The sequence below is a fragment of the Macaca mulatta genome, chromosome 9, assembly GCF_049350105.2.
Source record: "Macaca mulatta isolate MMU2019108-1 chromosome 9, T2T-MMU8v2.0, whole genome shotgun sequence".
Lineage (NCBI taxonomy): Eukaryota > Metazoa > Chordata > Mammalia > Primates > Cercopithecidae > Macaca > Macaca mulatta.
The window spans coordinates 77,837,601-77,860,968 of NC_133414.1; the positions used below are offsets into that span (position 1 = coordinate 77,837,601).

Genomic DNA, 23,368 nt, shown 5'->3' on the forward strand with positions numbered 1-23,368 from the left:
TTATGTCCTGGCAGCCTCTGAAGCTCCCATCCTGGGGGAGTTCCCTGGCTCCATAGGAACTGGGCCTGCACAAGGTCACTTAGTAATAGCATGATGCCTCAGCCTTCATCTGTTGTAGCCTTTCCTGCCCTGAGAGCAAGGGCTACGGGCCTCCAGAGAGCCCATGACTTGGATCAGGTCACCCACAAGGCCCCCAGAACTCCTGGCTCCCATTCAGTCCTGTTACCCTGGTTCCTCACCCAGTCAGATTTTGGGTGTCCTCTGCCCCTCAGCCTAGGAGTCACCTATGAACCCAAGATCCCTAAAGGGCCAGAAAAACCCCTGGAAGCTTCAGCTAGACTGGGGTAAACTGAGTAAAACGGCTGTGCTCTTCCACTCCTTTGATCCCTGGCCACGATCACCTCAGCTCCTCCATCACATAATCACTCACTCATTCATCGGTTTGTCCATTCAGATAAAAGTGCAATAAACACCTTCTCCACGCCCAGCTTTGTGCTTGGGACTCGGAAACATCAGGGAGAGGTTTGTAGTTTAGCTCCGGAGGGCAGAAGAGCCGGAAGAAGAACCAACTGCTTGGTTATCTCAGGCAGGAGGTGGTAGCTGAAGGGAGTGTGGACAGTAAGGATTTGCGGGGGGAAAAGGAAGGGTCAGGACATTTTGTGAAGTGGGAGGACTTAGGCTGAGCCCTGAGGGATGAGAACAATTTGGAGAGGAGAGGAGAGACATTCCAGTGGTGCCAGCAGTGCTGGGTGTGGGTGCAAGAGCAGAGGCACTAGAAGTTAGGGTGCATCAGAGTGTCCTGCAGATATCCAGGCACCAGGGAGGGAGGGCTGGTGCACAGCCGGGCTGACAGCTGAGGCCTCTGCCGGAGGTGGGCTTGCAGGATATGCTGTGGGGCACGCCAACAGGTGTTGCCTGCATACCTGTCTGTGTCCCAGGGTAGGGATGTGCTGATCCTGGCGTGCAGTCCTGCATCTGTTCTCTGTGTGTGTGTGTGTGTGTGTGTGTGTGTGTGTGCACACACTGGAGTGTGTGCGCGCGCGCGCATGCACTCAGGGTGCCTTAGGCTCTGAATCTACAGTTAAACTGGTTCCAGCTTGCCTAGCTCTTCACAATGTTAGATTTCATTCATTCACTCATTCACTCACTCATTCCACAACTGGGAGTGCCTACCACATACCAAGCCCTGGTCTGGCTGGATGATGTAAGGTACAAGTCTGTCCCCAGACCACTCAAAGGCTGGTGGCTGAGGGCCGATGAAAGCCATGGTAACGTCTGTCACGCTGTGAGAGGTAGATCTGCTTCTTAGGCTGCGCAGCAATAATAATCTTCTCTCCAAAGGACTGGGGGACTGTAGAACGGGCTTTAAACTGCCGATCAAGTAGAGTTGACTCGCTGGGACGCACACTGGCTCCCCACCCACGGGGCCGGTCTCCGGGAAGCCCCTCCTCTGAGAGGCAGTTCCCCCACACGCCCCGCCGGGGGCGCTGCGCGACGGGGGCGGGTGCCTGGAGCGCGGCGCTGGGGCCGCCCGCTGCGCTCACTAGCTCGCACTCGCTCGCACTCACTCGCGGGAGGCTTCCCCGCGCCGGCGGCGTCCCGCCCGCTCCCCGGCACCAGAAGTTCCTCTGCAGGTCTAACGGCGACATGGGCGTCCCCACGGCCCCGGAGGCCGGCTGCTGGCGCTGGGGATCCCTGCTCTTCGCCCTCTTCCTGGCTGCGTCCCTAGGTAAGGTCGGGGGAGGCGGGGCGCTGGGGAAGAGCTGGGAGAAGACAGCAGACTGGAGTGGGAACTGTGGGATGGGGGCGTCCTGGGAGCCCTTTCAGCCTGTGTGACCGTGCACCCCACTCCACCCACCGCCCGGAGGCTGCTGGGACCACTGGGCAGGGTGCAGTGGCGACTGTGCCAAGTGTCCCAGATAGGCATCAGGCACATCTGCATGCTCTGATAGCTGCCCAAGTGGCAGGCAGGGCTGTCCCTTGAGGGCTGCCCAGAGAGCCCCAGGCACAGGTAGCTTCTGCAGAGAAGGAGAGGCGCAGGGTGGGGGTGGTCAGTGTGTTCTGGTGGATGTCACCGGCTTTTGACAGCTGGCATCTTTTGGCCCCTCTAGTCTCAGGGCTCTAGTGCTGCAGAGGACACAGAGGGCGTGGTATGCTCTGCCCTGGTGAAACCCCTGGCTGAGCCTTGGTGGGCACTGGTCATGGTGGGCCCACTTTCAGACACAGAGGCAACACTGCCCACCTGGTCCCGATTCTAAGGGTCTGATAGCCCAGGAATAAGTGGTCAGCTGATTCCTGCCATCCTAGCAAGGCTGCCACTCAGGGACCAGTGTGGGGTACTGGGGAGGATGTGGGACACTCTCCAGCTCAGCCACGAGCCCCTTCTAGGTCCCTGGATAACTTACGGCATCTCTCTGGTCTCAGTTTCCTCAGCTCAAACACAGAAGCCCACACAGGGAAACACCACTTTCCCCTTCCAAAGTCCAGACTGTCAGCATGTTCAGACAGTAGCCTAGCCTGAACACAGGGGTTCCTGGGCTGGGGGCAGAGGCCCTGGTACCCATGGCCTGGTTGCCTGGTTCTTGCCTGCCCAGAGCTGAAGAGGCTGGATCTCTTCAAAGAGTCTGTGGAACCAAACTTTATGGGGAGGGCCCAGGGAAAGTATGAGTCATGCAGGGACTCGGAGGGAGGCAGGAGGGAGGTGGAGGGCTTGGCAGAGGGACCCAATGGGCGGGATGGAACAGAAGGAGAGGGTGACGGGATAAGAGGGATAGGAGGAGGCTGAACCTGGAAGATACCTCAGCAACCTGGGTGCCCACAGGCTGCCGGCTATCTCAGCACTTGGAGGGTGGCCTGGGCCTCTGAGGAGGAGGAGGGCTCCACATGTCGCAGACACAGCTGCCTAAGCCCCAGGGTGGATGCTCCTCAAGGTGACAGTCAGAGGGAAGAGGAGAACGGGAGGTGGAGTGGACAGTCTCAGCACCAAGGCCACGGCTTACGGCAGGGCATGGCTTCCAGAAGGAACAGGGGACGGTGGCAGGCAGGCAAGTCAGCATCCCACCTGTCATGGGCCACCTGCCCTGCCCTGTCCTCCCAGGTGACCCTGTGAGACCCTTCCTGCTTTCTTGCCCACTTCCTGCCCTCACTTGGCTGGGCTGCCCTCTGTTCAGCAGCCCCAATTTGAGAAACAGTTCTAGAGATCCAGGGCACAGGGACCCAGCTTGCAGAGCACCCAGTAGCAGAGAGGCCCCAAGAGGAGCTCGGGACGCCTTCCCCTGTATTGCTTATATGGCCATGGGGCCTTTACTCCCAGAGGTCTTGGCTACTCAAACAACATGGTACACCAAAGAGCCATCTCTTCCTGGGCCCAGCACAGGGAGATGATTTAGGCTGGCTGCAGCTTTCCAATGAAAGGAGTCAGAAGCATTTGAATTGCTCTGGGACCTCAGTATTCTGAACTGTGACATGGACACACTATAATAGATATTGACCCAACTCCCCAGGACAGTGTGCACCGAGGGGCTAGCAGATGGGAGGCCTGGTTGCAGGCGTGGCCAGCAGGATCTGTAAGTTGAGAAGATTGATCACAAGCCTGCCGAGGTGCTGGGCTGCCCTGGGTATGTTGCCCAAGGTCAAAGCCTTTATGCCAGGAAGGTGAGATAGAGTGTCCGGCACCAGCCTGTTCTGCAGCTCTTGGGTTTGGGCCAGCACTGAGGAGAATGGTAGTAATGAATGTGGTGTTCAGAAGCCCAGCAAACACCAGAGATACTCCTTTCCTGGGCCTGACTCAGGGTGAGATGGGTGGAGAGGTACACTTGGGACCAGGACCCAGCAGATCTCAAGGGTGGCAGAGCCTCTTCTTCCCCACAGATATTCCCAGGACCTGAGGCAGTTACTGTCCTTGCCCTGTCCTCATGGGTTGACTCAGGAGTCCCAACCTCTGGGATGAGCACATTTAAGTTCATAGAAGTGTACTGGGGTTAGGGACGAGAGACCCCATCTTCCTCTTCACAGCAAACCAGGCTGCAGGGCCTTGTTGAGTAACCCAGTGCTGCAAGCCTCTGACGCAGCAATGGTCAGCTCTTAGGAAATCCACAACCCACTGCCCAGAGGCTCTGGAGTAGAGAGGAACAGCCTCGAGGCCAGTCCCTTGCATGAGGGGGCATCTACCCAATGCCAGGGACACCCAAGGGCCAGCAATACTGGGAGCCCCTTGCTGAGCTGTACTGGTTGTTCGTGTTTCCTCCCAAGCAGGGCAAAGGTTCTGCTGAGGTCTGACCTTCCTGGGAGAGGGTGATCCAGGCAGGAGTGTGCTGCTGAGATGCTAAAGGGGCCACCTCCCTATCCGCACACAGTGTTTGGGGTCTTAGGCCTGAGCGGATGAAAGGAAGAAAGAGATCCTCAATGACGACCCATTGGCATACCAAGTATTGAGGTATCAAGCCCCACATACCAAGCTTGAGGCCCCAGGCTTTAGCCAACCAATGATCCAGGGTCAGTCCGGTCTCCCAGGGGAGGGTGGGCCAGGGATCAGCACTGTGGCTTCCAGTGGCCCCACAGATACCCTTAGCAGCAGTCCCGGCACGCCTGTGTATGGCAAAGCCAGGGACTTGCATGCCAGGGCTTCCGTACAACCCCTTGCTTAACTCTTGGGCTTTGCGAGTCACTCAGACCTAGGCTCAAATCCCAAGATGGCCATTTACTGCTCTGTGATATTGGACAAGTTATTCAGTATCCCTGAGCAGGTTCCCCTACCTCTAAAACGGGGATGATGATAACACTTCCCTTGGAGGGCTACTGTGAAGAGTCAATGAACGAACACTTAACACAGCACCCGGCTGCTCGTGAATACTGTGTAATGTTATGGGATTTCTTGGCTTCTGCAGGCCACATGCCACTGGTTTTCCATCTAAGGTCCTTGCTCTCTACAGGGCCTTACGGAGTGCCCAGGGCCTGGGAACGCATTGGTGAGCTTCACTGGGACTAGATTCTCCAAAACCTGGAGTGTGAAGGGTGCATGGGCTGCATCCAGTTACCTGTGAGCCCCGATGGGTCCTCACAGTCTGAAATGCCCACGGAGGTGCCTACAGGTTCTCCTCTTAAAGTTATCTGGAGATGGGGATATTGAAGGCAAGCCTGGTCCTGGGTTTGCTAATCTTGGTGGGATCTTTCTTACATTTGATTCTTTTACATTCAGTCCATTCACTTTGGCTGGCTATCCCCAAAGACAAAGACAGTGGCCACCATCTTGCTCATCAGTGAGTAATCCAGTAATGAGGTTGCTCTGCTACTTACCAAGCCAAGCAAGCCCATTCCTTTAGCCTTTCTGCATAGGATCTTATTTCCCATGGGGACCTGGGGTCAAACCCTGCCTTTGCTGTTCACTCATCATGGGAACACAAACACACACTTCCCCTTTGCGCAATGGACAGGTTGGGTGACATGGTCTCAGTGAGGCTGACCACCCTCCTCTGAAGGGTAATTCCACACCGGTGTTTCCCTAGCTGCAGTCATTTGCTTATCACCTTTGTGATCTCTGCAGTGTCTGCCCTTTCATAATATTTAGTTATTTTTTCTTTAAATCTATTCATTCTTTTATTTGCGTATGTAGATTTTTAAAAGGAAACTTTTTATCGCTGTCATTAGTGGAAAGCCAGTATCACTTGTCATAAATAGAACAAAACCATAAAAGTACGTAACAGGAAAACCATATAAGGGTATTAAATTCTAGTGGGAAACTTTAGCCTGGGAAGGCTCTGAGTCTGAAAACTGCTGTTTTCCCTTGCGAAAAATTAAAATAAAATAAAATTTTAAAAGAAAAGGAGATTAGCAAGTGAGAGAGAGAGGTTTTAGAGACATATTAGCATCAAACTGGGCCTTTCTCTTTGAAAGGGAATAACCTCTTCTATATATGATTCAATGTTATTTAATGTAAAACCAAAAGTAAAACTATGTGGTAGACGTGGCAAGGCAAGCTGGGCTTTCATTGGTCATGACATTTGTCCATCTTCAGGAAGGAGGTGGGGCCTCCAGTCAGTCCCCAGCTACCTCTAGTCTCTAGAGAGTAGTCAGATGGCACCAGACCTCCAGAGACTGACTACCTGGGTTCAGATCCCGGCACCATCACTTATTAGTTGTAAGGCTGTGGGCAGGATACTAATCTCTCTGTGCTTCCTTTTTCTCATCTGTAGAATGGAGATGATACTAGTACCTACCTCATAGGGTGAAGGATTACATAAACTAACCCATGTAAAAGTGTTTAGAATGAGGCAGGGCACGGTGGCTCATGCCTGTAATCCCAGCACTTTGGGAGGCTGAGGTGGGAGGATCACTTGAAGCCAGGAGACCAGCCTGGACAACATAACTAGACCCCATTGCTACGAAAAATTTAAAAATTAGCTGGGCATAGTGGCATGTGGCTGTAGTCCTAGCTACTTGGGAGGCAGGGGTGGGAGGATAGCTTGAGCCCACAAGTTTGAGGTTACCGTGGGCTATGATCTCGTTGTCACTGCATTCCAGCCTGAGTGAAGAGCAAGACCCTAGCTCTCTAAAGAAAACCTACCAAACAGCCAGGCACAGTGGCTCACGCCTGTAATCCCAGCACGTGGGGAGGACGAGGTAGGTGGATCACATGAGGTCAGGAGTTCAAGACCAGCCTGGCCAACATGGTGAAACCCCGTCTCTATTAAAAATACAAAAATTAGCCGGGCGTGGTGGTGGCGCCTGTAGTCCCAGCCACTCGGGAGGCTGAGGCAGGAGAGTTGCTTCAACCTGGGAGGCGGAGGTTGCAGTGAGCCGAGATGGCACCCCTGTACTCCAGCCTGGGCAACAGAGTGAGACTCTGTCTCAAACAACAACAATAAACCCAACCAAACAAACAAGTACTTAGAATGATGCCTGGCACAGAATATTAGGGGGCAAAAAGACTTGAGATGGACCCTAAGGACGTCTTCATGGCATAGGAGCATGAGGGTGGCTGGCTGGAGCTGGGAGCCTGGCCTGCACACAGTCCTCCTCCAAAAGGGCCTGGGGAGTCTGGGAGGGGTTCATGCACAGAAGCATCCACGGGCCAGGACCTCTGGCCAGCTGTCTAGGCCCTCCCCGGGGAGGCATGCTAGCCTCCAGCCCCAGCCCCGGATGCAGGACGCTTTCCCAAGGTGCTGGAAGTGCCGCTTCCTTCAATAGAGCCTGGCTTCCCCTTCCCAGCCCCCTCGGTCTGATGTGAATGGACACTTCCTGCGGGGGCAGGTATCAATAAACACATCTGAGATGCCCTTTGTCCTCACTGGCCAGAAAGCCCCAGGGCAGACTTGCTGGCTTCAGGCCCTCAGCCTTTTCCTTGCCACGCTTCCTTTCTTAGCCTTGGCAGACCCAGCCTGATTGATCCATGCCTCTGTTTCCCTCTACATCTTGATAAAGACAGAACATAGTCTTTTCCTACAGCCCCAGCCCCAGCCCGTGGACTATCCTGGGGGATGGGGCCTTGCGGGGAGCTGGAACCAGGTCCCATTCTCTTTGGGATGTCCTGTGAGACCAAGGACGGGACCTTTTGCATCTAGTGCGGGGCCAGCCACAGCAGTCAATTAATAACTGCTTACTTGACAACCCCTAGCAGCTGGTCAGAGTTCAGCTGTTTGGGTGGGGCCTCCTAGGCGCGACTAACGAAGCTTGGGTCCCACCTCCAAAGGCTGGGGCGTTGCCTTGGCGACTGTGGGCTAAGCTCACGCCCTGTCATGAAAAACACACAAGCCTGTCCACACCCACACACACCCATCCCGTGCACACTCACAGGGGTCACCCGGGGCCTGCTGGGTGTAGAGAGGTGAAGGTCACAAAAACTGGTGTTCTGAGAAGATGCCAACAAGAGCTCCTTTCCCTTGTACTAGGACAGAAACATCTGAGGGTGCCACAGCTAGAAATCACAGGCACAGGCCCAGGCCCAAGTTCTGAGCAGATGCCCCTGATGGAACTCTGCATCCCCACAGCCTCCCTGCCTGGGCCTGGCCCATGTTAGGACCTTGGTAAATATTTGCGGAATGAAAGAATGATGTTTTCAGCTTGGGTCTGAGGCAGAGCAGGAATGTTGCACGGAGGGCGTGGAGGTCAATGCACGGTCAGTTCATTCTTTCTAAATAGCTGAAGGATGAGGTATCAACCCTGCCTGCCCACTGGAGGGTTCTGGAGAGGTGGGGGCTCTTCCTGTCTGCAGTGCTGGCCCATCCAAGGTGTGAATCTCAGCTCAGTCACGCAGGGCTGTGTGGCCTTGGGCAAGTCACTTCTCTGAGTCTGTTTCCTCATCTTTAAAGTGGGGATGATACCACCCATGTCGGGGGTGTTATGAGAATTAAATGTGACAGGTATAAGATGCTCAGCAAGTGCCTACACATAACACATGGTCATAAGACAGCTCTTCCCTCCTGGCCACAGGATTTTAGAGCTGGAGGGGGCCTCGGAACATGGGACAGCCCTCAGGTTAAGATGAAGAAAGGGAAGCTCAGAGAGGGGTGGGACCTGCCCAGGGGCACACAATGAGGGCACAACTAAGTGGACACTGAGGCCCCAGGACCTTGCAATCCAAGCGAGAGTTTTACTCTTGAGACTCAGGCTTTCCCAGGTTCACGGCACTCTTCCTCTAGGTGGCCCTGCCTCTTTACCTAGTGGCAGGTGGCGGGTGGGGGTCTGGGGGCACTGGGTCTTGACAGCAGCATGGCAACCAGACGGTTCCCGCCTGGCACATGCTCTCAGGCCCAGGCCCCAGGTCGTTTTCCTGTCCCACATGCTCTTTGGCCACCCTGGAGCCAGGAGCCTTCCTCCCCACCCACTTTCCCCGGTCTCCGACAATGACCCAGGTGTCCGAAAGGATCTGTTCCTGACAATAAGCAACATCCTCTTGCCAAAGAATTGTAATTTTAGCCGGGCTGAACAGCTCCCCTGACAACACACGTGCATGTGCGCAGACGTGGAGGCCGCAGGGCGCGTGCAGGCCCCTCTGCACACTGTGCACTGCCCCTCTCCCCAATACCATGCCTTCGAGTGTCCTCCTGAGGACAGGCTGCCGTGCGCCTTGTCCCAGCTGGAGTCTCAGACACAGTAAATGGGGTGTTTTCTGGCCTTCCCTCCCTCCCCAGGACAAACCCCCGTGGATCCTTGTTTTGTCCTGTCCCTCTGGTTTGTCCTGGACCCTCTCCTGTCTGGCCCTCTTGCTTGAAACTGGACATCCTCCCCTGCTCCCCAAACTTGAATCCTAGGGCAGCTTCTCCGTTTTTCTAAAAAGAGAGCGACTCCTTTGGGACCTGTGGGATGGGTGGCCAGTGTGTGAGGGGTGGGGCAGTGTGGGGGATTGAGCAATGCCCCCTCTACAGCACTCCCTGAACCCTGCTTTCTCTCTGATGCACCCACCCCCATCCTCCGTGCATCTCAAGGAAGTTGCCTCCAGGGGAGAACATACCTTCCCCACTGCTGCGGGTGCTATGGGTACAATCCTGGGGTCATTAACCCCATTGCTTAGACCCTGAGGGCTCCCAGCCTGGTGCCCTGCCCCACCTTGTTCACAGGGATACTCAGGCCAACAACCACGCTAGCCCCCCTTGTCCACACCTCTGTCCACTTGAGGGCCCCCAACCCCACCCAGCTCAGCTTTGGCCGCCAGCTCTACTTTACCTGCCCTGCCCTACCCACCCCTGGCCTGCAGCCCTGTGTCTGCTGAGCCAGCCCTTCAGCCAGCCCCCAAGGTGTGTGTCCTGGTAGTAAATACTACCGTAACTAAAGCTGGAGCTGAATTCGGCTCCCAGCCCTGGGGTGGCTCTGGGGTAGGAGGCAATGCCAGACAAAGGGAGAAAGGGGCAGAAGCTGGGAGAGGTGCTGGTCAGACCTGCCACATGGCCTGCTGGGGAAGGGGGCAGCACAAGACTCACTCTTGGGGCGGGTTGTGGTTCTTCCTGGGAGCATGTGGGAGAGCCCTTTCCCTAGGTCCTCCTCACTTCTTTTTCCCGGCAGGGCCATGGTTTTGCAGCTACACCCACCCCACTCAGGTGTGAAGGGGAAGTCCAGGCCAGCACGGACAAAACCAGGGGCACAGCCAAGCTTCCTGGGGCTCCTTTTCCACTGAGCCTGCTGCAGGGGTAAGGGCAGTGGGTTAGCAGTCAGAGGAGAGTTGGCTAGTCCCTGCACTGCCAGGCTTGCCCTGGGGACCCTGGGTGGATCATCTCCTCTCTTGAGTCTGTGGGTCAGATTTGTAGCATAATGGGTTTGGGCAGTAGAGTCCCATGCCAGCTAGCCCAAGGAGCCACACTCATTCATCACAAACTCCAATGTCCATAGGGCCAAGAAACCACGGTGACAGAGCGAAGCAGGCCAGGTGGAATTATTAGGGAGTAGTACGGACTGTGGCGAACTGGAGTGCTGGTGCCCCCCAAAAGCTGCTACTGAGCTCCAGCTGACAGTTGCCCTGTGGGAAAGCTGGTTTAGCGTTATCTTCTGATTTTCTAAGGAGAGCTGGAAGTCAGAATTTTCATGTCAAATTCTTGGTTTTTAAATGTTGCCATCTCAAGAAAATTAAAAAGATTTTGAGGATCCAATGAAATATGTGTGAAGACTGGATGTGGCCTGTGGGCTTCCAGTTTCTGGACTTTTTTCATCAGTGTAGTGTCTACATGCCTGAGTTTAATTCTGGCTCTAGCACTTGCTTGCTGTGTGATCATCAGTGAGTTACATAAGTTCTCTGTGCCTTAGTTTCTTCATCAGTGAAATGGGAATAAAAGTAATACCTTATATCATTGTTAGATAAGCCCATGAAACCCTCAGCACAGTGCACAACACATGCTATGTCTTCTTATTATGGTTCTACCTAGATCTTGCACCACCTGAGGTCCCCCATGCTCCCGGCTTTGAGTTCATACCTTCTGGAACTCTGGAACTTCAGTCCAACCACTTTCCCTTTCTGGGTCTCTGTGTTTCTGCCTGAAAAGGAATCCTGTATCTTGCCAAAGAAGTTCTGAAATCTCTGCTCACCCTGACAATGACTCTAAAAATCTGGGGCTCCCAGACTTGGCTCTCTGCCTAAAACTGCACTCCTCCAGACATGCCATTTGGGGCTTTGCTGCCTTTGGAGACTCTCCTTTAAACACAAGCCACCCAGGATCGGATCACAAGTTGTTATCAGTCATTCACACCTTAGCAGGAAAGCCTTTAAAGCTGGCTTCTCCATCCCACTGTGCTTCTCACTCCTAGGAGGCGCTTCTTGACTTGCTGAATGAATTAGAGACCTGTCTAACTCCCAAGTACCAAGCACCGACTACTCGCATGGCACTTGCAGAACACTTCATGTGAATTATTACTAACCCTAGCCTCAACTCTGCCAGGGAAATGTGTTCATTTCTGGGTGAAAACATCTGTGAGTGAGGAGTTGGGGCTCAGCGTCTAAGTGGCCCACAGCTACTGGTCCAATGCAGGCTGGCCAGCTCCAGAAGCCCCACCAGGCTGCCTCTCTCTTGACTGGACAAGGCTTTCAGCTCTTCCAGTGGGTCTCAGCCTGCCGCCCAGGGTCCTGGGCTCTAAGGGCAGGGAAGGGGCATCTGAAGGAGGATGTGGTGTTATCTTGGCTCTGGGCAATGCCCCTGGCTGGGGCAATGAAAAGGATGTATCAGTTTGGATTCTGTACATAGTTCTAACCCTCCTTTCCTCTCTACTAGACCCACAACAGCCTGACATGCCATTTAAAATAAAAATACCACTGGCCAGGCATGGTGGGTCACACTTGTAATCCCAAGACTTTGAGAGGCCGAGGCAGGAGAATTGCTTGAAGCCAGGAGTTCAAGGCTAGCCTGGGCAACAGAGGGAGACCCCGTCTCCAAAACAAATAAATTAAAAATAAAAATAACACTAACATGTAATAATTGTAGGTATCCCTCAGAGATCTGCAGAGGGCATTAGAGCTCACATCTTGTGTTCTCGTCTTTCCCTCATCTAGTCCTCTCACAACCCTGCATTGTAGCCAATAGTTTTCTCACTGCACAGATGAGGAAACTGAGGCTCATACAGTTAGAAACACGGCCTCTAGCCCATATTCTGTTTTCAAAAGCTCATGCTTTTGAGGGTCAACCCGATTAAATGCCGGAGGATTGGGATAAGGCAAAGTGGGCCAGGGAATTGCTTCATTTTCTTGGTGAAAAAAAAGCAAACAGAACTAGACAATTTTCCAACATTGGCTGGGAGGAAGTGCACGGATGAGATGACCTTTCACGTATTCTCTGTCCCGGTCCCTCAGACACTGAGTTTTCCCATTTTCACACTACCTTGCTTAGGACACCCTTTCTACTGGCTGAAATCCTATCTATGCACCAAGTCCAAAGACCCTCCCTCCTTCAGGAAGTCCCTGACTGTCCCCAGAAGGCTGTTTCCTCCCTCCTCCAAGTGACCTGAGGGTTGGCACTGGATTGCCTTTGCCATGGGGTTCTACTCTTGAGAATGCAGACCTCATCTGCTCAAGGGGAGGCCATGCATTCAGCATGCAGGTGAGATGCAGCACCCGGCCCAGGCCTTGCACAAGCAGGTGCTCTCAGTGCTCCCTGGTGAGGACGGGAAGGCATGTTCAGTCCTAGGAGTAGGAAGGGGCAGAGGTGTTGATGACCCCTACAGAGCGGCCAAGGACAAGGAGCTGCTGTTCCAAACAGCCTTTCTGCTCCCCAACCTGCCTCCCACCCAACGGGCTGTGCATACACTCTACTGGGAAGAGGGACACACCCGACTGCATTGCTTCCCTCCGAGTCTCTCCCTGCCCTGTCTAGCATCCAAGAGCACCCCTAGTTGGGGAAGCTTCTGTGGCTCCCCCCGCAACAGCCTAGGATGGAGTGGGGTTCGTGAACAAATGCAGAAGGCAGTCTTAGGGAGGTCAGCTGACATGCCTGGGGCCTGAGGCTGGGAAGTAGCTGAGGCCAAGGTTCTTCCCTGCTCTGGGGGTGCCAGGAGTAGCGCTGGATCAGTCAGGTGACAGGGCTCTCCTCTCTCTGAGCAGGTCCGGTGGCAGCCTTCAAGGTCGCCACGCTGTATTCCCTGTACGTCTGTCCCGAGGGGCAGAACGTCACCCTCACCTGCAGGTTCTTCGGCCCTGTGGACAAAGGGCATGATGTGACCTTCTACAAGACGTGGTACCGCAGCTCGAGGGGCGAGGTGCAGACCTGCTCAGAGCGCCGGCCCATCCGCAACCTCACGTTCCAGGACCTTCACCTGCACCATGGAGGCCACCAGGCTGCCAACACCAGCCACGACCTGGCCCAGCGCCACGGGCTGGAGTCGGCCTCCGACCACCATGGCAACTTCTCCATCACCATGCGCAACCTGACCCTGCTGGACAGCGGCCTCTACTGCTGCCTTGTGGTGGAGATCAGGCACCACCACTCGGAGCACAGGGTCCACGGTGCCATGGAGCTGCAGGTGCAGACAGGTGAGGGCATCCTGCACGTGACAGCCCGGCGTGTGTGGAGGGCTGCCTGTCTGATGGTGTGACCATGCATGACACTGTGCTGGGCAGAGTGTGAGGCTGCATGGGTAGCACTGGCACTCCAGGGAGTGTGTGGGTGAGATGGGGTGGTCAAGGGTGTGTAGAGTGTGGGTGTGTTGTTAGCTGGAGTGATGGAGAGGGAGGGTGTACCTGGCTCCGTTTGGGACACTGAGATTTTTTAATGTGTGAGGCTGTAGGTACCTGGGCTGGGAGTGTGACTGCTCATGGTGACATTGTGGCTACCGTGGGTATAGGCATCAGCAGGACGGATTGGTGCCCTGGGGCATGACTCAGTAGATGGCTGAATGGCTGTTGAGGAATATGTGTGTGTGTCTGTCTCTCTGTTCAGGTGAGAGTGCAAGGGCCCGTGGTTCGGGTAGAGGTGTGGGCGCCGGCGGGTATCCACATGCCACTGGGAGTGGCATGAGAATGGGCTGGGTGAGAACATGCCAGGGTGTGTGTGTGGGTGCACGTGTGTGCAGGCTGCCACTGGGCCAATACTGCTGAGTAGGCACTAGCGTGAGAACCTGGGGCGGGAGGGGGACACTGGCCTGGACAAGCCTCCCTGGCCTCCTGGGCCTGACACCCACCTAATGGCCCTTCTGTTTGTCCCCACAGGCAAAGATGCACCATCCAGCTGCGTGGCATACCCATCCTCCTCCCAGGAGAGTGAAAGTAAGGGACCATCCTCTTGCCCCTTCTGGGTTATCTGTTCTCTTCTGTCCTCATCCTGCACCCAGACCCTGTTTGGAACTCTGGCCTTGTCACCCCAAGCCCACAGAAACCCCAGTCCTCCTCCTCCTCTGCTGCTGCACATCCTTTCTGCTTCCTCCTTGGTGCAGCCCCCAGAAGCCCACTCGCCTTCCATCTGCTCTGGAGTCTCTGCTCCTCTTGCCTCTCTGGAGTGGCTGTGCCTTGGCAGTCACCTTTGGCTGGGGAAAGTGCCTCATGACAGGTACTGGGTGCCTCAGGCAGCTAAGTGCTGCCCTTCCCACCAGCCCCCTATGACTTCGGAAGGCTGGGGGTCTAGAATTCAACTACTTCAGATTTCTGTGTTCTGTGTTTCTGTGTTCCTCAGATGTTCTCTGTTGTAGGGGAGGGAGGAGGAAGAGGCTCAGGAAGGGGAACAGAACTACCTTTCCTGAGTTCCCACTGTGTGCTGGGCACTGGACTAAGTATTACTACTTCAGGGATATATATATATTATATATATATTATATATAATATATATATAATATATATGTTATATATAATGTAATATAATATATAATATATTACATATATGTGAAATATATAGTATATATATATTTTTGAGACACAGTTTCACTCTGTCACCCAGGCTGGAGTGCAGTGGTGTGATCTGGGCTCACTGCAACCTCTGACTCCTGGGTTCAAGCAATTCTCCTGCCTCAGCCTCCCGAGTAGCTAGGATGAGATTACAGGCATGCACCATCACGCCTGACTAATTTTTGTATTTTTAGTGGAGACGGGGTTTCACCATGTTGGCCGGGCTGGTCTCAAACTACTGACAAATGATCCAACTGCCTTGGCCTCCCAAAGTGCTGGGATTACAGGCGTGAGCCACCACACCTGGCCTCAGGATTTTTTTTGAGAAAGAATCTCGCTCTGTCACTCAGGCTGGTATGCAGTGGTACAATCACAGCTCACTGCAGCCTCAAACTTCTGGACGCAAGTGATCTTCCTGGTTCGTTCTCCCAAGTAGCTGGGACTATAGGCATGCATCACCATGCCTGGTGAATTTTTAAAAATTATTTTTGGGGTTAGGTGTGGTGGCTCATGCCTGTAATCCCAGCACTTTAGGAGGTCAAAGACAGATCACTTGAGGCCAGGAGTTCGAGACCAGCCTGGTCAACATGGTGAAACCCCGTCTCTACCAAAAATACAAAAATTAGCCAGGCATGGTGGTGTGCGCCTGTAGTCCCAGCTACTCAAGAGACTGAGGCAGGAGAATCACTTGAACCCAGGAGACAGAGGTTACACTGGGCTGAGATTGCGCCACTGTACTCCAGCCTGGTGACAGAGCGAGACCCCATCTCAAAAAAACAAAACAAAACAAAACAAAAATTTGCCTGGCATGGTGGCGGGCATCTGTAATCCCAGCTACTCAGGAAGCTGAGACATGAGAGGTGCTTGAACCTGGGAGGCAGAAGTTGTAGTGAGCCGAGATCACACCACTGCACTCCAGCCTGGGTGACAGAGTGAGACTGTCTCAAAAAACAAAAAAATCACTTTTGGTAGAAATGGACTCTTGCTATGTTGCCCAGGCTGGTCTCGAACTCCTGGGCTCAATTGATCTTCCCACCTTGACTTCCAAAGTGCTGGGATTACAGGCGTGAGCCACCACGCCTAGCCTCAGGGAATTCTTATAAGAACTCTATGAAGCAGGCATCACCATCTTCTCTGTATCCATGGGAACAGAGGCCCAGAAATGTATGCTAACTTGCCCAAGCTCACATAGCTCAGGGCAGCATAGCTGGGATCTGGCTGCAGGCCTGCTTAGCTCTGCTTACTCACCTTCTTCTCAGCTTGGGGCTGTGCAGTGGGTAGCAGTTAGCCCCTGGTGCTTGCTCAGAGAGGTGCCCTACAGGGTAAGGGGGCAGTGCTCTAAGGGTGCCTGGCACTGAGAGGTTGGGTGAAAATACCCAGCAGCTTGGAGACAAAATGCAAGGGCACCTCCCTCTTCTGAGTACAGGTCTTGGCTTCCACATCCCTCTACACCCTGTATGTGTCAGGCATCCAGTGGGGACCACCCCTGCTAGGCCCTGCAGATACAAAGGCATCCAGGAGGACATGCACGAGGACCTAAGCTGGAATGGGAATCAGCTAAACCAAACCCAACTCAAAGGCTACATTGACTTTTTACTCAGCTACCCTTTTTTCCAACCAACAAACAGGCCAAGAGCAAAATTAGAACATGCATTTTGGTCGGAGCCATGTTGGTCAGGCTGGTCTCAAGCTCCTGGGCTCAAGTGATCTACCTGCCTGGGCTCCCCAAAGTGCTGGGATTACAGGATTGAGCCATTGTGCCCAGCCCCAGTCGCAGCCTCTTAATGTTATCCTTGGGAAGTAAGAGTGTAGCTTGACTGTGAAATAACACGGAAGTACAAGTTGGCCTGAGGTAGGGGAATGAGACTAGAGAAGCTGGTGCCCAAGGAGCTCCTGCATTGCTGAGGGGCTGTGGTTTCTCAGTGAGCTCAGAGAAGGGGGCCAGGCAGCTCATCTCCCTGTGAACTTCTTCCTGCCTCCCCAGTGCAGCAGAATGTGCTGTCTGCTTTCACCCAGCTTCCTCCCTGGGAAACCAGGCAGCCCAACCCTCAGCAGCCAAACTCCCTCCTCCACATATCCCCGTGGGCTACCAGGCAGGCCCTGGACAAAGGCTGCCTGAGCAGGCCAGGCCCCTCCCATCCCACCCTGCTGTGTCAGGGCCTGGCACATTCCTTAGTGCGGTGTCGGCAGCTACCTCTGCCAGCGCCTGATCACCTTCCCAGGATAAGCCTGGTTCTGGATGGTGAGCAAGCATGCCTGCCCTCCCCTGCGAGTGCCAGCCCAGGCACTGGCCACGCTTGGGGGAAGGGGTGGGGAACTGTGGCGAGGCTGAGCTCTGCAGAGATGCCTGCGGCTTCAGAGAGCAGCTGGATCCACAGACCTGTCCCCAAACCTCTGCGCCCCTCTGCCCCAGAGTCAACTCAGCCCAGGTTGCAAGGAAGCCTCAGGCTCTTGAAGAGACATTAAGTCCTGATCTGATAGAGGAGCCACAGAGGGGAAATCTCCATGTGGGGACAGAAGTTAGGCAGGAATATCTTTGTCTTTGGAGAGCTCACCCTCCAAAGGCAGACAGGGAACAGGCATCAGTGGCACCTGGCAAAGCTCACAAAATGTTGCTTAGTAGCCGTCCAGAGGAGACCTGCTTTGATCACTAGAAGAGAGTGCTTTGCAACTGGCTTCTCAAATATTGCCCACAATAAGGTCCTTTGATGGGGGTTTTGAAATACTGAGGTGTCTAGGTTATAGAATGTCTTTACTTTCAATATTCCACGTCAAAATGCAGTCTTGCTGAGATCTGCAGGGAACCTGCTGTAATGTGGAGCAGAGCTTGCTTTGTAATTAGCATAGCAACTGTTCCTCTACCGGTGGGTACTTCTAAAGTGCCTGAAAACAGTTTGTTCTCATTTGCGGTATGAACAAACCTCCTGAAAACTTGTTTACACTGTCGAATTGTAGAGCAAAACAAAAACAGACTTTATTCCCAAACAAATAGCGCAAAGGCAACATGTAGACCACAGCCCATCTACCTCTCAGGGGCGAAGCTGACACTGTGACAAGGTATCCCAGCCCATCTTTTGGCTCTGGGAAAGGCTAAAATTGGGAAGGAAATGCGTTTATGTTGGTTGTGGTTCCGAGGGCACGTCTGTTCCCAGCTAAACTCCTGCAGTCAGCAGATGGCCTGAAATAAATCAAACCTCCCCATGCTGTTGGGACAGCAAAGCGGTACAACCTTTTTGGAGGGCAATTTAGCAATAGCCTAAAAGAAAATGCACATACTCTTTGGCTCAGCACTTTGACCGCTGGGAATTTACTACAGATTTCCTTCCTGAGTGAGCCAGGCTGCATGCACAAGTTGATTGCTACATGATTAGTTATGCTGAAAACGGAAACAACGTGTTTACCAACAGGGGACTGCTTCAATAAATTTAGTGGGAGCAATGTGATAAAACCCTAAGCAGAATGAGATAGGTGAGACAGAGAGATGTCCACGCTGTGCTCAGTGGGAAAAGCATTGTCATATGATCCTGCATCTGTTGTATTTGCAGGGAATATGACTAGGACCACAACACAGAAACCGGCACACAAGGATGGTCTCTTCAGAGGGGCTCTTGGTACAAAGGGAGAAGAATATTTGAATATTTTTTTAAGCTTGTACTTTTTTTGGTAATTTAATAAGTTTAAAATTGAAAAACATTGGACAAGGATTCACGTTTTTCTAGTTCTCACCTCGGGTGTTTCTCCTGTGACTTGTGTGGCAAGATCAAGGGGTTCCAGAGGCCCCGTCCCAGAGCTAAGGAGTCTCTGGGATGAGTTGGGGCTTTTAATCTATTATGATAAAACATATATAATGTAAAATTTATTTGCCATTTCAACCATTTTAAGCCTACAGTTCATGGCATTAATTACATTCACAATGTGCAACCGTCACCGCTATCTATTTTCAAAACTTTTCCATCACTTAGGCTTCTTTTGACCTTGAGCTCTGTGGCATGGGTCTGCGAAGGCCCTGCTCTCCCTTTTCAGGGAATAACCTGTAGCCAAGGGTGTTCCAGCTGTCCCTTGTGGGCTGGGATGAGGACTCTGTTCCCTCTCTTGCCTGGAGCCGCCTGAGCTGTAGGTGACTAGTCTTATTTCTGTATGCTCCAGGTGCATATGGCGGCAGGCACAGGGCTCTCTTTGAAAGGAGAACCCCTTATCTTCCATGCCTCTGCAAGTCGCTGGGGGTCTAGCTGTGGGACTCCGGGGAAAGGCGGGTCTCCCTGCTGCCTGGTCTTCCCTCTTTGGGCCTCAGTTTCCACTTGGGAGGAGCAATGGGAATGGGGCTTCACTCTGGCTACCTCTCTGCCCTTTCAGACATCACGGCTGCAGCCTTGGCTACGGGTGCCTGCATCGTAGGAATCCTCTGCCTCCCCCTCATCCTGCTCCTGGTCTACAAGCAAAGGCAGGCGGCCTCCAACCGTCGTGAGTACTCCTGCCTGCCTGGGGTGGGTGGACGGTGCAAGTGACCTGCTCCAACCCCCAGCTCAGCGCCTGGGATTAGCAGGGCACGATGCAGGCACGATTCCTTTCCATTTGAGAGTTGGGAGCTGCTGCACTTCCGGCCAGGAGCTGGGCAAAATGGCCGAGAGAACGGAGGCATGCCATTTCTGGGGACCAAGTGCCCACCAGCCCCTTTGGCTCCCAGGCAGTGCTGGCCCAGCACTCAACACATGTCTTCTGAATGAATGATCATATGGAGTAGCTCAAGTTGCTTTATAAAAATGCTGCCACTCAGAGTCCTTGGGGGACCTGTTTAAGGTATAGGCGTGCTTGTTTTGTAATTAGTAGCAATTGTTGAGACAAAAAATGACTTTTGGAATATTAGAAGTGGAAGGGGTCTTACAGATAATGTAGCTCAACCCTTTCTTTTTCCAGATGAGAAGGCTAAGATCAGCGGGGTTACATAACTGGCTGAATGTTACATAACTTAGTAAGTGGCAGAGCCAGGACTCGATCTCAGAGCTTTCAACGCATGCTCTTTCCAGGGAATAGAAGTCCACTGCATAATAAAAATGCTCTCACTTACTCCTCATTGCAACTCCAAGAATTTGGTCCTACCATTGTCCCCATTTTACTGATGGGCAAACGGAGGCACAGAGGGGTTAAATAACTTGCCTAAGGAACCACACAGCAAATAAGTGGTGGGGCTGGGCTTTAAGTCATGGGCACAAACATCTTTTACCTCCCACCCTGGCCAGGTGACAGTGCCCCTTGCCTGGGTCCTGACCCCGCGCATGAGTCTTGGTTAGTCTGAGTCCTCCAAGAAGGGGCTAGGGAGTTTTTTGTCCTTGCTTCCCCTCCCTGGCCTCTTCCCCTCTGCCTGGCTACAGAAGTAACGGAGAAAGGATTGCTCTGGCGCCAGGTGGCTTTTGGCTCACAACTTATTTCCTGTGGCCGGCCCTTAACAACTTGTCATCCCTCCCTCCCCTCATTCCTGGGGGCTCCCACATGGAGCCCCATAGTGGGTCACTCGGGGGCTATGGCCACCTCACCCTTGCTCTCAGAACTCCCCTATTCCTCTCCTAGAACCCACCACAACCTACCTGCAGGAGGAATACCCATGGCTGGGGGTGGGTGGGGGCAGGTAAAGGGCTTGGAACAGAAGAGCAGCCCCGGGCAGCAGGGCACGGGGAGCAGCATTGCTGCCTCGTGGAAGGCTGGCCCGCAGAGCCTGCTCAGGAATGAGGCACTCTCAGGAAGAAAAGGAAAGGGCTTGGAGCCTTGAGGAGGGCAGTTTGCTGGAGAGGCCAACAGGTGTGGATTTCCATCCTGCTTTGGATTGAGCCTCAGTTTCCCCAGCTCTAAAATGGAACCAACAACCCTCACCCCAAAGGGTGGTGCAGAGGATGAGATGAGGGAATACCCGTGTGCACCTGCGCGAAGCCTGACCCATGAGTCGGCCGTAAACAATAGCCATGATTCGAATAGATTTCAGGAACTTTTGGGTAACTTCCCTGTGTTTGTTCTGTTGTTGTGCCCCTCCCCCACCATCCGTTTCCCCATCGTAATCGGCAGTAAAGCTCCTTAAAACGAGAAGCATCTGTGGGAGGACGTGGGGTGCTGCATGAAAGAGGGAAGTTGGGGTCACTGCATCTAATTGGTGGCCAGTTTAGGGGGTGGGGTGTCCCAAGGCTGAGGCAAGCGGCAGCAACTTAGATGAGAAGCAGAAAGTAAGTGAAGTGGCTGGGAAGTGATCGGGGACTCGCACCTTGTAAGGTTTCCCTGAGAGATGTCCCCTAGAATGCCACCCTATTAGGCAATGTAGGGGATGGACAGAGAGGACCAGGAGCCCTCTAATTAGCCACTGACCTTAAACAGTAAGTCATGGCTAAAAACCGGAACCTGGCAAATGTTCAAACAAGAGACATCAGTTAGCAAACTCAGGAGTTGACCTTTGGTCAGTACTTAAATCTGAAGGTCTGACGCTGTGTAAGACAAGCCATAGGAGAAAGTGCTGGCTGCCTTTGGCCTTTTGATGGCAAATAGTGTTCTTACACACTTGGAAAATGCAGATAGAGTTTCATTTATCAGTCGTCAAAATGGGCCCCTCGTGGAGGCCCCATCTGCTGGACAGACACGCAGATCACTGCTGGACAGCACCCATGTGAGCAGAAATGGAGTCTGGAGCTGGGCAGGGCCCTCCTGGGCTCGCTCCTGTTCCCTGCAGGGCATCTGCCAGCAGAGGCAGGCATGCTGTATGGGGAAGCCTTCCCTTCCATGACCAGCTTCTCTGTCTGTCTGTCCCTAGGTGCCCAGGAGCTGGTGCGGATGGACAGGTAAGGCCCATGGAGACCTGCTTGAGAAAACTTCCTAGGCCGGCTATCCAGGAAGAGATACTTCTGTGCAGTAGGGGCCCTGTTTAGCCACCTAGAGCAGCTGGTCAGAAGAGCCTCTGCCATCTGCTGCTGAAGGCTGCACATCTGTGCGGATTGGCTACTCTCCTGCCACCCCCACTCAGCAGGCTGAGCTCTGATTCTGCTCAGATGTGTCATGCACCCACCTTCGGGTCTCAGTGGTCAGCCTGGGCCAGGATGGGGACAGGGAGGAAGCAGCTGATCTGGCGCAGACAGTGAAACACGCAAAGGACGCCTGCGGGCCCAGCCCCAGCCACACCCCTTGAGCTGTGCCTCCTGCCTGCAGAGAACTCCAAGGAGAAAGCTGTCGGACTGCTGCAGGCCACAAGGGCAGAGGCTGAAGGGTCCTAGAGTGGTGCAGCGGGCCGGGTCTAGGGGCAAAGGGGATGGGGACTGTGTATTGGTGTGCTCTGGGCAGGAAACTGGCATGCAGCCTGGCCTGGAGGATGTGCTCAGGGAACCCGAGTTTCTGCCCCGGTACCTGCAACACCAAACGCAAAGCTCCTCTAGGTGTTTGAAAGGGATGCTCTTCAAGGCAGGTTGAAGGAAGTCCTGCTTGCAACCCACCTAGAAAGAGTTGCAGGGGTCTTCAGAACTTATCCTACTCCCAACTGGGAAGAGAAGAGAACCCCTCCCCTCAGCTCAAGACAGGCTTTGGGGATGTTCGATCCTAATGCCATCAACTCTATTGACCAAAGAGAAATTTGTCCCCAAATTCCTGAGGCTGAAGTCCTGGAAGTGTCTGTGATTTTCGGCTTCCTGGCTGTGCCCAGGGTTGATGGTCGGGGAGGAGTTGGCGTCTGTTCTGGTGGGCCCTGATGCCCTCAGCTCAGGACAGGTGGGCAGGTGCAGCCCATGCCCTTTGCTCTGTGGGCCTGGCTCCTGCCTTCTTGCTTGGAGATGCTCCTGAGGCCTGGGGATGGGGATGTAGGTGAGAGGAAGGGAGGAGAGAAAAGCCGGGGGCAGGGAGGGTAGAGTTCATGCTCCAGACAGCACAGGTGACCTTCCATTCTGATTCTGTGGCAGCAACACTCAAGGGATTGAAAACCCTGGCTTTGAGGCCTCATCACCTGCCCAGGGGATACTGGAGGCCAAAGTCAGGCACCCCCTGTCCTATGTGGCCCAGCGGCAGCCTTCTGAGTCTGGGCGGCATCTGCTTTCGGAGCCCGGCACCCCCCTGTCTCCTCCAGGCCCCGGAGACGTCTTCTTCCCATCCCTGGGTAAGTGTTTCCTGACCTTCACAGCACCATGACCTGTAAGGTCATGACCTCATGGCCTGCAGGGCGTCGGCCTCGCTCCCTACCCTCCCTGAAGAGTTCCACAGCCTCATGGAGTGGGGTTGAGGGGTGAGGGACAGAGGACCCCCCATTCACTTTGCTTCTCCTTTTTTTGCAGACCCTGTTCCTGACTCTCCAAACTTTGAGGTCATCTAGACCAGCTGGGGGACAGTGGGCCGTTGTGGCTGGGTTTGGGGCAGGTGCATTTGAGCCAGGGCTGGCTCTGTGAGTGGCCTCCTTGGCCTCGGCCCTGGTTCCCTCCCTCCTGCTCTGGGTTCAGATGCTGCGACATCCCAGAAGCCCAGACCCTCAACCCCTCTGGATGCTACATGGGGACGCTGGATGGCTAAGCCCCTGTTCCAAGAATTTTGGGGTGCTGAGATTCTCCCCTAGAGACCTGAACTTCACCAGTC

General features: G+C 53.9%; 2 protein-coding genes and 1 long non-coding RNA gene across 6 annotated transcripts in view; 2 read left to right on the forward strand and 1 right to left on the reverse strand.

Moving 5' to 3' along the window:
- CDH23 (cadherin related 23) overlaps nucleotides 1–23,368 on the reverse strand; it is a 422,351-nt gene that overhangs the window by 39,989 nt on the left and 358,994 nt on the right. The window lies entirely within an intron of this gene.
- Nucleotides 1,577–23,154, forward strand: VSIR (V-set immunoregulatory receptor). Its single transcript, NM_001190878.1, is given in 7 exon segments — nucleotides 1,577–1,729; nucleotides 13,013–13,441; nucleotides 14,117–14,173; nucleotides 19,139–19,246; nucleotides 21,573–21,600; nucleotides 22,705–22,898; nucleotides 23,074–23,154. Coding segments are annotated over 7 exon segments (936 nt in total). The 5' UTR covers nucleotides 1,577–1,647; the 3' UTR covers nucleotides 23,112–23,154.
- Nucleotides 15,101–15,583, forward strand: LOC144331155 (uncharacterized). Its single transcript, XR_013398095.1, has 2 exons — nucleotides 15,101–15,217; nucleotides 15,444–15,583. It is a non-coding gene; the product is annotated as an uncharacterized LOC144331155 (long non-coding RNA).